The sequence below is a fragment of the Jaculus jaculus genome, chromosome 10, assembly GCF_020740685.1.
Source record: "Jaculus jaculus isolate mJacJac1 chromosome 10, mJacJac1.mat.Y.cur, whole genome shotgun sequence".
Lineage (NCBI taxonomy): Eukaryota > Metazoa > Chordata > Mammalia > Rodentia > Dipodidae > Jaculus > Jaculus jaculus.
In genome coordinates, this window is record NC_059111.1 from 6,880,106 (window position 1) to 6,894,089 (window position 13,984).

The window sequence follows — 13,984 nt, forward strand, 5'->3', positions numbered from 1 at the left end:
CATCCCGCGTCCGTTTGCAGCCACTAGAGGCCCCGGTGCACCTCCCGTTGTCTTTATATCTCTCACTCAAATATTTATAAATAAAAACAAATAAATAAACCCTTTGGGGGCCGGAGAGATGGCTTAGCGGCGTTTGGCTGCAAAGGACCTCCCAGATGCACAAGGTGGCGCATGCGTCTGGAGTTTGCTGTGGCTGAAGGCGCTGGCACGCCCATTCTCTCACTCCCAGTCTTTCTCTCTCAAATAAATAAAGCAATATGTGTGTGTGTGTGTGTGTGTGTATACATATATATATACCCTTTGAAGAGCTGCATGATCTCCAAGGTGTACTCTGGGAACCGCTCTAGAGGATCTTGCATACACACATAACTTGCGCGCGAAGCCAATAGCAGGGCCCCTATTACCAAATCAAAACAGCTCACCAAGCTGGACGTGTATTTAAATCTCTTAACACGTAATTTATTGTCCTTAAGCTATCAGAGTGCATGACTTTTTTTTTTGGTAAAAACTCTCTGACAGTTTCCCTAAGTATAGACAAACCATGATTATGATTAATACTAACCCCACCTTCATTCTTCCCGGTCTCAAACCCACCCTCCACTGAATCCCTTCTTTCCAGTTAGTCTCCTAGGATCCTGTTTTAAAAGCAGCGTCTGGACTCCTGGACTAGCTCAGTAGTTTCTTAGGAAGGAGTGAACACAAAACTAAGTGCTACCAGTAAGGAACCGCGCCGTTCTACAAACTGAACGGGTTCTCATTTATGCCTTGTTTTCACGTTCAGCTTCTTAAAAACTTTTCCTAGCATCCCCTACTAATTAAAATAACTCTTAACTGCTGAGCCATCTCTCTAGCTCTTCTTGTTTTGAGGTAGGGTCTCACCCTAGCCCAGACTGACCTGAAACTCTGTAGTCTCAGGCTGGCCTTAAACTCACAGCAACCCTTGTACCTCTGCCTCTTGAATGTTGGGATTAAAGGCGTGTGCCACCATGCCTTGCCTCAAATAATTCTTAATTATGAAACCCAAAGTTTGATTACAGTTTAAATGGTGTTAAAAATCAAAGCAGGTCAATTTTTCACTCTTCCCCCAAAGACCAGGAAACACCCGAACTGCAGAGGGAGTGAGAATAAAGGTCTAAAATTATTTGAAACTTACCAGACAATAATTAGGCATGAAACAAGATGAGGCAAGAACAAACTTTCCAAGTAATTTATTAAAATGCATTAACATTGCAAAATATGTGCAACAAATCAGGACATAAATTACTGTATTTCTAACAAGTCAAGGGACAACACATTACATCTCCTTAGTAAATCACGACCAGCTGTATTTCACTTACAGGAACCAATTCAACATCTTGTGCACAGACATCAGAACTGAATTTCTCACACTTGAAACGACAGTACCACAAGTCAACATCATCCTGATTGTAGTAAAAAGGTCACAGCAAGTTAATTTTGTGACAGCATGTGAGCATGTGATAATGAAAATAGTTCTGAATTGTGTATCGAAGTGCATCAGTCTCTAATAAACTGAATTGTGGGGCCATCCAAGTCCGTGGTCCTGGACACAAACAATATTTACTTCATAGGTTTCTGGGAGTAAACAGCAACTGTTAAAAGGGACATTAAACTTTACAGAGCCCATGTACAGAAGGTACAGTGGTATAGCTGTTATTCCCAAATTCTTTTGCCAAACTTAACATACAGACTTAACAAAAACTTCATATGAAAAAGTTGTAAACTTTAGTTTTGTAGGAAGTCTTAAGATAGATCCAGACAGTCATCTGTAGTAGATAGTTTAGCATCATTTATTAATTTTGAATACATTCAATGTTTATTTTTTTTTTTTTTTGAGACAGAGTCTCACTGTGTAGACGGTGCTGGCCTGAAACCCCAGATCACCTTGCTTGGCCTCCTGAGTGTTGGGACACAGGCATGTGCCACCATGCCTGGCCTGAATGTATTTAACTTTTCACTTTCATCTAGTGCATATTTTTCAAGTGCTATATATAGGTGGATTTTTCATAGCATTTTATTTATTTAAACATTCATTTATTTGAGAAAGTATGGGCACATCAGGGTCTTTAGCCACTGCAAACACAATCCAGACACATGCACCACTGTGTGTGTCTGGCTTTATGCGTGTTCTGGGAAATTGAACCTAGGCTGGCAGGCTTTTTACAATTACCTTTACTTCCTGAGCTTTCCCCCCAGCTCCTTTCAGAGCATTTTAAAATCCAGTTCTCCAAACACAAGAAATTAAGTTTATTGCACATAACTGTCACAAATGGCTCTACTCAAATTTTGGTGACTCTACTGTTCAGCATACTTGCTTTGTTTCTTCCCACTAAGAACTAAAGTTATATTACTGGACCTCACCAGTGACCTTGGGAATCACAGGAAATGGAGAAAGGTGAACCCAGGGCTTCACCTGTCTTTTGTTCTAGCGTCCAACAGCAAGTAGGCAATAGTCCACTTTCTTCTCCAGTTGGCTTTCCCATGTGATCTACGTCCTTGACTCTCCTAGCAACCCCAAGAACACAAGTCCTGTTACCCATGACCAGGTAAACACTCCAACAACAAACCAGGCCTAACTTCGGGGTCCACTAGTTACTCTTTCTACTCCTTCCTTCATGTCTGCTTGAGATCCATTCTCCAAAACCTTTTCAGGGCGGGGAGAAACAGACGCGGGAACAAACTAGAAGGGGGCAACTATCTCTAAGGTGAACTTCTCTGCCTCCTATCTGATCAATGTTACCAAGTTCTTTATTACAATACAGGAAAAAAAGACCAAAATCACTGCCACCTTATGTACAATTTTACCAACCACAACAAAGAACAACAGGTTGGGATAACACATACACCCCACTGCTAATTTGCCAAATGCAGACATCATTTACCATGAAGAAATATTCTAATGCAATGGCTTGTCCACATAACAACCAACAGTAATGCGATATGTCCACATGAAAGGCGACCAAGCAGCAGCCCCCTCTGGGGAGATGGCTCACCTGTTAATACTCCTGCTTGCAAAGCCTACCAACCTGGGTTTGAATCCCCAGGATACACATAAATCCCGATGTATAAAGTGGCCGCTCCTTCCTCTCTCCCCCTAGCAAAATATATGTAAAAGCAGCAGCCCCATTACTTCTTCAAGCTGTGAAACTAAAAGTGACATCCCACTAATTAATGTTTACAGGCCATGAAGAGAGAAATAAAAGCTCTAAATTTTGGTCAGCACATTTTGGTTGCTTACTCACTCTGTTCAGATGTGCTTCTGTATGGAGGGACAAAGTTTGGGAACATATGGATTCTCCTCCAAGTATTACCAGCTTGCTCGTTTCATCCATTGTCTCCTTGCTCATGGTTTAGGTAGCCTATAGGTTTTCCTGATGGATACAGGAGATGGCATTGCCAGCTGCCACATACCAGCCAACACTCCCCTGGGAGACATGCGCAGAGAGGCACCGAGGTCACAGCTAAGTCTTAGGCCTTTAGAAGTGAGTTCTGTTCTTCCTAGTTTACCTTCTGACTCTACTGACATCGCGATTCCTAATCTCTCTTGCCTCTTGGGGTAAAGTCAATTAAGCTTAAATGTGGGGTAAATACCATGACTTTCCTGTGCTGCTTTAGGAAGATGACCAAGCTGAACACAGAATCAAATTACTGCAGGAGAAATTTGTGACAAACAAAACAAGGGGAAGCCAGAGTCCAGCTGTGACAAAGATAATCCAGGAAATATAAACTCAGCCTGTTAACTCAGAACCATGACCCCAGAAAAAAAGATTAAAAAAAAATTTACAACTCCATGTACTTTCATCAGTCAGTAATGAAAACAAAAAGCAGAGGAATGTGCAAAAACGATGCATAGTTTACACGTACACCAACAAAGGTCTTCCCTCCAGTCATCTGAGTTGAGCCTTGCAGACATGAAACAAGCTATGGCACGTCCCTATGCCACATTCCATCCCAGGTTAGGCTGGAGCAGGTGTCCTTTTCAGGGGAAGACCCACAACATATTGCTAACACCATAACTCAAGAGTTGCCTTTTTTTTTTTTTTCCTGAGTCAAGGTCTTCCTACTATGTAGCTCAGGTCTCAAACTTGTGATTCTCCTGCCTCAGCCTTCTGAGTGATCACAAACCCTGGCTGTTCCCTCTGAATTTTAGTGTTTTGGCAGAATATAAGCTACATCTACTTTTAAACAAATGTAGAAAAACATCACTTTTGCCAACAAGTTAGGAACAGTGATGATAAAATTAGTAAACAGAGTAAAAAGTTGAAATTATTGTCTTTTTGAAATTGAAAAGTACTTAAGGTGGTGGAAAACCACCTACTTGTGAATCTCATCCCATTTTGAGATGATCAAGATATACGAGGAGACTTCTTAAACATGTCCTACAGTTATGGTGTCTAATACTGGCTAAACCCAACATGATCCGTATTCATAATCCCTTATTGTAAATTCAGAAGGAATGCCTGCACAGCTACTGTTAAGTTTACTTCTTCAAACACAGAATGTTCCTATCATTTCACCAAATAAAGTGGTCTGGCTTAATTCACTGTAGTGACAGTAAGTCAGTACAGGGTCTGTCTGGAGTTGCTGAGGAAGGTTTAATCCTCTGGCACTGTATCTAACTGGTTTTGGGTCAGATGTCACGTAAAACAGTAAAGGGAAATTCCATTTTATACTGAACATGCCAAAGACGGCAATCACATGTATGCCTTATGGAGTAAGTCTCAGAGCTCGGTTTCCACTGCTGTTCACTCTGCTACTGGAGGTCGCTCTTCTCAAGATAGCGTGAGCTTCGGGCATGGAGGGGTGAGGTTTACATCTATGCCAGACATTCATGTCCATGACACAATGCCAGAGGAGCATGTTTCATGATGCTGTAGGTAATTCAACTGTTTATAGAGGCACAAATAAAATTTATTTCCATTTAAAGGTACTTACCACATGAAACAAAGAGGAGCTTACACATATTAAATGTGTTAACACAAATAGCATAATCTAGCCATGCTCAAGCACGTGAAGATTTACAAGATTAATCTGCTGTACAGTCTTGTCAAACGTGAGTCTGCAGACAGCTGCCGGCACCCCCTGTGTGAAGAGGTGGGACCACCACTGCTTACGTGACCAACACGAAGCATTTCGGTCAAGCAGCCCCTCTGTTCCAGGGGGCGGTCTTGACAGTGAACACACAGCACTCTCTCTGCCACTTCCTAGCACTCATGCATTCGTGCGAGTGACCCTTGCACACGCAGCTTACTTTACATTAGTGAGCAAACTAAGACTTTTTTTTGAACAGTTCTGACTTTGGGCCAGAAGGTAAAATATCACATATATATATACACATATATACAAACCCTAATTCCTAGCTTCTTAAAAAACTTTAGTTCTAAAAATGGCTTTTGACTTGTCTTTTAAAGAGGAAAAAGTATGCAATGCACCTTTATTTGCACTTCTGTAGTAAGAAACACTGTACATTAAAGTGAGAAAACAAGCTTGGGAGGTGCTCATCTACTTAGAGTACATACATGATCTTTGGGCATTATTGGGAGTCAGTTTTACTGTCCCTTGTTTCAGAGCAACTTAATTTTCTAAGTTACCCAGGAAATGTAGTCAACCACTTACAAAAACAAAAATTTTAACATGCACTTTACAAAACCATGGTCTTATTTACCTGCATATTCTCCCACAGATAGGTACACATTAAAAAATATTTCTCAAAAACATAAAAATATATATTATTTCTTTCCCTTTCATTTGTGCATATAAATATTTTACTGACAATGCATCATTTAATAAACAAATGCAAAACTGCTTTAGATAAAGTGTAGTTCTCTGCTACCTAGCACATTAAAATGACTACACAGCTACCAGCCTTGAGAGCAAACTCAAGAGGTTTGGAACCAGCACAGCAGTGAAACAGTCCCTTGGACAGAAGTCCATGATGAGAAAGTCAAGTCGAGATCGCAAGATGAGCAGACGACATGAGCCAGTGAGCTCTGGACCGCAGAGCGGCCTGGCGTCTCCAGCGCACTGTTGCCTTGTCTTGACCTGGCGCCAAGCTCACTGCTCGCTTTTCGGTTCATCTTGTTTTCCATTGAGCTCCTGATCAATTCTGGTTAATAAAACACACAGACAATTAAAACACTGGCAACCAAACAACTTCCTGTGAAAAATAATGATCACTTGTAGCACAGAATAGTATTCTGTTAAAAAACAAAATACCAAGCTTTGCAAAGAAGCAGACACAGTAAAAAGATCACCAAACATTATTTCCCAAACCAGGAAAAGAGAATTTTATAAGCAGCACAACACTGGCAAGAAACTTGACTGCTGTTTCTTCAAAGATTATAAAATACTTCACATCACATAGACGTCAACTCCTTGAAAGCTCATGAGTTGTAAACTGGCTTAAGCCAGTTCCAAGGGGTAAGTGGCTGGCAGGAAGAATTATACACCCCTCAAAACACTTTTCTTAACTGAAATAGAAAGGCATTGCTAAAGCTACCAACTGATAACTAGTTTTTCTTTTTTTTTAGGTTTTTTGAGGTAGTGTCTCACTCTAGCTCAGGCTGACCTGGAATTCACTATGTAGTCTCAGGGTGGCCTCGAACTCATGGTGATCTTCCTATCCCTGCCTCCTGGGTGCTGGGATTAAAGGTGTACATCACCATACCCAGCATAACTAGCATTTTTTAAATACAGCAATGAAAGTGAAGATAAAGGTAGTTATTACTCAGGATTCATCAATATACTTTGTGAATGGTTTTCATTTATCTTGATAGTAAACAGTAAAAGGCTGTAAAAAATTAACATTTAGGGGCTGGAGAGATGGCTTAGCAGTTAAGCGCTTGTTCAAGGCTTGATTCTCCAGGACAAACATTAGCCAGATGCACAAGGGGGCGCACACATCTGGAGTTTGTTTGCAGTGGCTGGAAGCCCTGGCGCGCCCATTCTCTCTCTCTCTCTCTCTGCCTCTTTCTCACTCTGTCACTCTCAAATAAATAAATAAAAATGAACAAAAAAAGTTTAACATTTAGAAATACCTAAATGTCCGTTGAAAATCTCAACAGACTAATGGGGTTGGACAGAGGTCCCATAAAAATTTAGGTACTTAGGGACTAAGAGACAAGTGTCACACAGTAATGACAGACAACTCCCCAAATGTAACATGCAGCAGCATATGAGTGTCACAGGCACAGCCTGAGGGACACATGCTGTGGGGAGGCGTCGTTGCTGCTCCTATCACCGCGGTCTGCGGCACCACACGACAACCTGACTGCTAGCGGGTCAGCAGCAAGAGCCTGTGGGCAGCTCAAAACAGCCTTCCCTGTGGTACCAGATATTCGAATGATGTATTCTTGTTATGCAACAGTGAATCGATCTTAGAATCTAAAGTGTGGCTATGATTTTAAATGATTTTTAAACCCTGTTGGAACTTTCTGACGCTTGTCCTGAGGTGTTAGAAAGAAAGAGTGAAACCAGCAGACCCACTACACCTCAGCGGTACCCTGAGCACCTGTGCTGACCCTGTGGATGGAGATGGTACCATCGAGACTTTCCACACCTACCCTCTCTTAAGTTTTGGCTCAGAAGACACGTTTTTATATTAAAATTTAATATATTAAAAAAACCTAAGTTTATCCCTCTCAAACTGAGAAAGGCTTTTTTTTTTTTTTAAAGGGCTGAAGCAAGCACATACAGAAGTGAGTGTAAAAAGCCAGGCGTGGTGGCACACACCTTTAATCCCAGCACTTGGGACAGAGGTTGGAGGATCGTTGTGAGCTCGAGGCCACCCTGAGACTACATGGCAAATTCCAGGTCAGCCCGGGCCAGAGCGAGACCCTACCGTGAGAAACTAAAAACTCCACACACTGACCAGACACATGCCTAAACTACTGTAGATAGCTGATTAAGTAGCAGAGCTGTAAGAAAGGGCATCGTCATCAAAGGGAGCACATGCGGAAGGCGATGGTTTCAAAACTCTTTGGCTACACGGTGTGTCTTTAACTCAGCCACTTTTCTGGCAAGTGACAACTGCACTGAGAGGTCACTGTTCACACCTCCTTGTCAGTGCTGTGGGGCATCACGTAGAAATGTAAGCTTAGGATTCTTTTCCACGGGTGACTGAATTCTCACAAAAGACCTGAAATGTTTTCTAGTAACACTGCAGAAACAGTTGTAACTGGTTGCTTAGATGGTCAAAATAATCCTTAATCTTTAAGAAATTTTAGTAAATTAGGGTATTTTGCTAATTTAGTTGTGAAAAATAAAAAAGAAAGAAACACAACTATTAAAAAGCTGGGCGTGGTAGAAGATCCCTACAATCCCAACCAACACTTAGGAGACTGAGACAGGGAACTGTGAACTGGAGACCAGCTTGGAGTATATACAGAGGCTCTGTCTCCAAAACCAACCAACCCAGCCACCCCATCAACTCATCAGATCAAAGGGCTTTTCTAAATCACCATTTTACACCTTTGCCTTTCACCATCTACATAAGGTCTTACTATATGACAGGCTGTTATGCTCAAAGCAGAGATGTTCAAGATTAAACTTAACACGGAGAGCAGCGTGTTTAACTGTTAGGTGGAACACTGAACGTTTAGGTACCTCATCACATATAGAGTTGGACTGGTTAGCAGGTATTTAATGTAAGCATAAAAAGGGAAATCAATGTTGGTTAGCCAAAGAGAATATGCACTGTAAATATAATCATCAACCTTAGGAAAATCAATTGTTCCTTAAGTAATGCCAGTGTCATATTTCAAAAGCATAACTTAAGATCTAAAGACAGTGGTGAAAACAGTCTTACAAGTGTTTGGTCTTTAGCCAGTGTTTCTAGGAGTTTCCCTGGTTCCACCATCAGCAGCATTCAGATGGTGAGGAAGGAAGGACTAATTCTCACTAGCATCACGTCACACTCAGCATCAGGAGCTTGGCATGCCCCTCGTGTTTGGGTCTGGGGGACGTTTACATTTACAAGTGCTACTCTCTTTGTCCACACGCTAACCAACCAGTAAGAAGAGTTAGTCTGTGCAATGCAATAGACTAGTCTAGATGCAACCCAGTCAAGGTGTGCATATACCTTTTTTGTTTCTTTTTAAACTTTTCTTCTTCATACCTTGGTAGGGGAGAGTTATTTCAGTAAATGCACGTTATGAGATTAACAAAAACTAAAAAAACAAAACAAAAAAGGCACTAAAAATGTAAGTTTGCAGGCACAAGTATTCAACAAAGTAACACCCAGGGGAGAGAGTGAAAACTGACTTAATGCTGGTTTGGACACACTGAGAACGGAAGCCTCAGGTTGACAGACCGAGACGTCCGTGTGCAGCAGCGCCGTGGCGCTGACGTTCCCACCAACAGCCCTGCCAGTGTGGTCTGAAGTTAGGTGGGAGCAAAGCAGCTCTGAAAACAAGAGTGAGTTCCACTCACTGCAAAATGTTATGTGAAGCCAATTTAAATAAGTGTGCTTCTGCTTTCAACATGACAAATTTATTCAAATTTGGAGAATGTTGTTTAGTAATGATCAGTTAGCCAATTATTTCTTAAAATGGGTGTTTAAACCTACATAATGATTCAAAACCAGAAATCATTTATCCAAGTTCTGAGAGTAATAATCCAAAGAAAATGAGGCATGTATTGGAAAGTGGCTTCTTCCTCTACTGTTATTATAGATATACAAGTGTTCTAAGATATATGAAGCAAGCACAAATGAATGTAAGACAATACTTCCTCTTCACATCAATACAACTGAAGACACAATGGGAAACGTACTGCCTTATGCACTCAGGAATGCCGACATACTCCATGGGAACGAGCTCAGCCAGTTCGGCCAGGTTAAAGACGTATCTAATTTTTTGGCTGAACTTTGAGCTATGGAAGAAAATAAAAACAGTTATTTCAGCATTTTTGACTAATAAACCGGACAAACTTATACAAAAAATTGTTTTTAAGTCATGGTCTCTCAGATAATTACCTGATGAAAGGTCTTGTAACAGCCAGAAGTGTTCTGATGAACCAGGAAGGATGAACAATAATTAGAGATTTCAGGTTTTTCCTTAACCTGGAATTACAGAGAAGAAAAAAGTTTGGAATTTTCTGCAGACTAACACTAGAAGTTAGGTAAGCACGTGCAAGTTTACACAGAAGAATTAAAAATGGTTATCAAAAGTTTTCATTTAAATTGATTCTTTTATAAAATATTTTATTTGTTGGGCGTGGTGATGCACACCTTTAATCCCAGCACTCGGGAGACAGAGGTAGAGGATCACCATGAGTTCGAGGCCACCCTGAGACTCCATGGTGAATGCCAGGTCAGCCTGTGCTAGTGAGACCCTACCTTGAAAAACCAAAAAAACAAAACCCAAAAAACCAAATTATTATTTATGTAGGGGAGGAGAGAGAGCAAATGGGCACACAAGGACCTCTAGCCATTGTAAACAAACTCCTGATGCATGTGCCACATTGTGCATCTGGCTTTATGTAGGCAATAGGGAATTAAACCTGGGTCTTTAGGCTTTGCAGGCAAGCACCTTGACTACAGAGCCATCTCTCTAGCCCTAAATTGATTTAAAAAAAATGTGTTATTAAATTCTGTTTAAAAATATTTATATGCAAGAAGAGAAAGATAGAAGAGAGACAGGAGAGACTGGGCACTTCAGGGCCTCCTCCGGCCACTGCAAACGAACTCCAGATGCATGTGCCACTTTGTGCATCCTGGATTTACATGGGTTTGGGGAACTGAAGTGAGGTTGTTCAGCTTTGCAGTCAAGTGCCTGAACCACTGAGCATCTCTCTAGCCCGTGTTACTAAATTCTGATGGCCCTCCTATGCTGCAAAGTAAAATCCTACTTCATTTGGCCAAATTTATGTCTCTATCGCCTGTTTTTAAATGTCTCCTTGCATCCATCCTGGTTTTCAGAAATGTCAACTAGGGAAAAAAGCCAATACTGAACAGGACATAAATTCTTCTAAGGCCTGTGACCTCAGTACCTGGCTGTGTGTGGGGGGCGAGGGTAGAAGCAGGAGAAGCAGAAGTTCACTCTATACAGATATGGTGAGTCTGAGGCCAGCCTGGGATATATGTGATTGTCTTAAAAAAACCACAACTAAACTGTACCTTGATGCAATAAGGTTACAGGAAATGTACAGTCTCTGTCCTTTCCCAGTATTCAAATGACAGCAATGCGCTTCAAAACAAAGACAGCAACCCTATGTTTCGAAGAACTAAAGTTACACTTTACGAAGCAGACCCAAATTACTTAATTTCCTTCATGACATTCTAAAATGCTGTCTTTAGAGAATAAAAACATTATGAAACTAAAAAGTATAGTGAGGAAATGGATATGGTGACACAGCATCTTTAAGTGGTAACAGAAAACAGTTTCCGTCTGAGGAGCAAGTGTGGAAGTCGCTCCGCGCCGCTGTCAAGCGGCTCACGTCACCTTCTGTCGATCTGCTGGTAGCACTTCCTGAGCCAGCCCAGACTGGGCACCTTCCTTCTGGTCGTCGCTCCGTTTAAGTAAACGATCACGTAGTTTTCTGCTACTAGCAGCTCCAAAGTGCCAATCACGTATCTGTAAAACCAAATTAAGTTACACCTTAAATATCACCATGTGAAACTGGACTGAGATCCCAAGTTAACATAATCCTCTTCTCTCCTTCACAATGACAGTAAGCACAATTAGATTTAAACCTGTAACAGACATGATTATGTAAAACAGAATTACACTGAAATGTTTACAGAGTAAATGATGTTATGTATGGGAGCTTTTCAAAGTTGTACAGTAGGGACGGCTGTAGTGGGTGACTGATGCATGAAAACTCAGTATTACTTCTTTACTTTTGTGCAGATTTCACAATTTCCAGCTAGGATTTGCCAGGCTGCAGTGACCCGAGAGAAGGAATGACTGCAAGTACATGAGCCCCAGGCAGCGGCGACACTGGCTGTCTGGAGTTAGTCACATGCTTCTGAGATATGAGCCACCTTAACTCAGTATGTCTGAAAATAGTAAGATCACCTGTAATATCCATTTTAATTTTAAAATGACATTTCCTTTTCTGTTGAGTGGGGAAACCAGTTTCACAGTGCCAGCGCATCAGGGCGTGAGGACTGAGAGCTGGGAGCACACACATGTGCACACTTCAGAGGTGGCGCACACGTGTGCACGTCAGTCTCTCATTGCTCCTGGGACTGCTGCAGTGCTGAGGACTGAACTGGGCTCTGTCCCTGAGTAAGACAAGGTCTCACTAAGCTGTCCAAGTTGGCCCTGAGGCTGCCCTGTAGCTCAGGCAGGCCTTGGACAAGTGAGCCTGCCTTGGCCTCCCACAAGGTTGCACCTCCTGGCCCTTGATCAACTTTTAATTTTTACACAGCTCAAGTTCACTTTCTTAAACCAGATGACTAATTAGCTCTGAATTCTGCTACGCGCTTTTGATTATGATATATTTACCTTTTTAAAAAAATTATTAATTTATTCATTTTTGAGCAGAGAGAGAAGACAGACAGATAGAACAGGTGCATCAGGGCCTCCAGCTGCTACAAACATACTCCAGATGCTTGTTGCAAACAAACTCTATATGCATGCACCACTTTGTGCATCTGGCTTTACGTAAGAACTGGGGATTGAACTTAACAGGCAAGTGCCTTAACAGCTAAGCCATCTCTCCAGATCAAGATATACTTACTTAAAGAGATTGTCCATCAGGTATCTATAGTTGGGCTGACCACTTTCAGGCATAAAACAGACAGCAAACACAACAATGGCATTTAATCCATCTCCGTAATAGCCTGGAAAAGAAGTCGAGGACAAAGTCACCAGCATGATTCCATTCTAAACATTCGTTTTAGACGGTATCTGAAAGGCTGACAGACAAGTGTCAACAAGCACTCAAGGAGCACCAGATACAGTGATGTGGCCCAGCAGACAGAGAGCACCTGAGATCACGTTCTCATGAAGCTGGCAACTAGAGTAGATGCTTTGTACAACTGCCTTGGACATTAAAACCAAGGGCAGATCACACCTCTGACACAACTATTGGAGGACAATTAAAAATGTGTCTCAACTGCAATAACTAACTAAATGAATGAAAGAATTCAGTCACACATCTTGCTGTCAGTCACTTCTACTGTTTGTAAATGTCCACTGAAAAGAGTGGACATGAAGAACCTTAGAATCTTTACCAGCTTTTTTTTTTAAAGGTAGGGTCTCACTCTAGACCAGGCTGACCTGGAATTCACTATGTAGTCTCAGGGTGGCCTCCAACTCATGGCAATCCTCCTAGCTCTGTTTCCCAAGTGATGCGTGCAACGCCACACCCAGCTTTTACCAGCTTAAAAAAAAGTATTTTCACTTATGTGTGAGGAGAGAGAGAGAGACAGACAGACAGGGAGGGAGGGACAGAGGGAGACTGGGCATGCCTAGACCTCCAGACACTGCAAACTCCAGACGCATACTCCACTTTGTGCATGTGGCTTTACGTGGGTATTGGGGAATGGAACCTGGGTTGTAAGGCTTTGCAGGCAAGCACCTTAACCACTGAGCTACCACTCCAGCCCTTTACCAGGTTTCTTTCTTTCTTTTTAAAGATTTTTTAATTTTTATTTATTACGGGGGGGGGGGGAGAGAGAGAGAGGGAGGGAGGGAGGGAGGGAGGGACGGAAGCAGATAGAGAAAGAATGGTCAGGTCAGGGCCTCCAGTCACTGCAAGTGAACTCCAGATGCACAGGCCACCTGTGCATCTGGCTTATGTTGGTCCTGGGGAATCGAATCTGGGTCCTTTGGCTTTGCAGGCAAGTGCCTTAACCACTATGCCATCTCTCCAGCCCTTCCTTTAACAGCTTTCTTAATCCTTCGTCACATAACATATTAAATGTGATGATCCAACATGGAAGTACCCCACAATTATTTCTCCTAAGAAAAGACACCAGGCTTAAACTGCAGGGTAGGTGTCCTAACCTGATGGCTCA

At 41.9% G+C, this 13,984-nt stretch overlaps 1 protein-coding gene across 3 annotated transcripts in view; it reads right to left on the reverse strand.

The window, feature by feature from the left end:
• Nucleotides 1-1,193: 1,193 nt before the first annotated feature.
• Bnip2 (BCL2 interacting protein 2) overlaps nt 1,194-13,984 on the reverse strand; it is a 28,496-nt gene continuing 15,705 nt past the window's right edge. For 2 of the 3 annotated variants that reach the window (XM_045160215.1, XM_045160216.1), the window contains exons 6-11: nt 12,703-12,805; nt 11,460-11,591; nt 9,992-10,078; nt 9,790-9,888; nt 9,098-9,133; nt 1,194-6,124 (exon numbers count right to left, since the gene is read on the reverse strand). In XM_045160215.1, coding sequence (XP_045016150.1) covers nt 6,073-6,124; nt 9,098-9,133; nt 9,790-9,888; nt 9,992-10,078; nt 11,460-11,591; nt 12,703-12,805 — 509 coding nt within the window. In that variant the 3' untranslated portion in view covers nt 1,194-6,072. The remainder of the gene's footprint in view (nt 6,125-9,097; nt 9,134-9,789; nt 9,889-9,991; nt 10,079-11,459; nt 11,592-12,702; nt 12,806-13,984) is intronic. The other variant, XM_045160217.1, reaches the window with a different exon arrangement.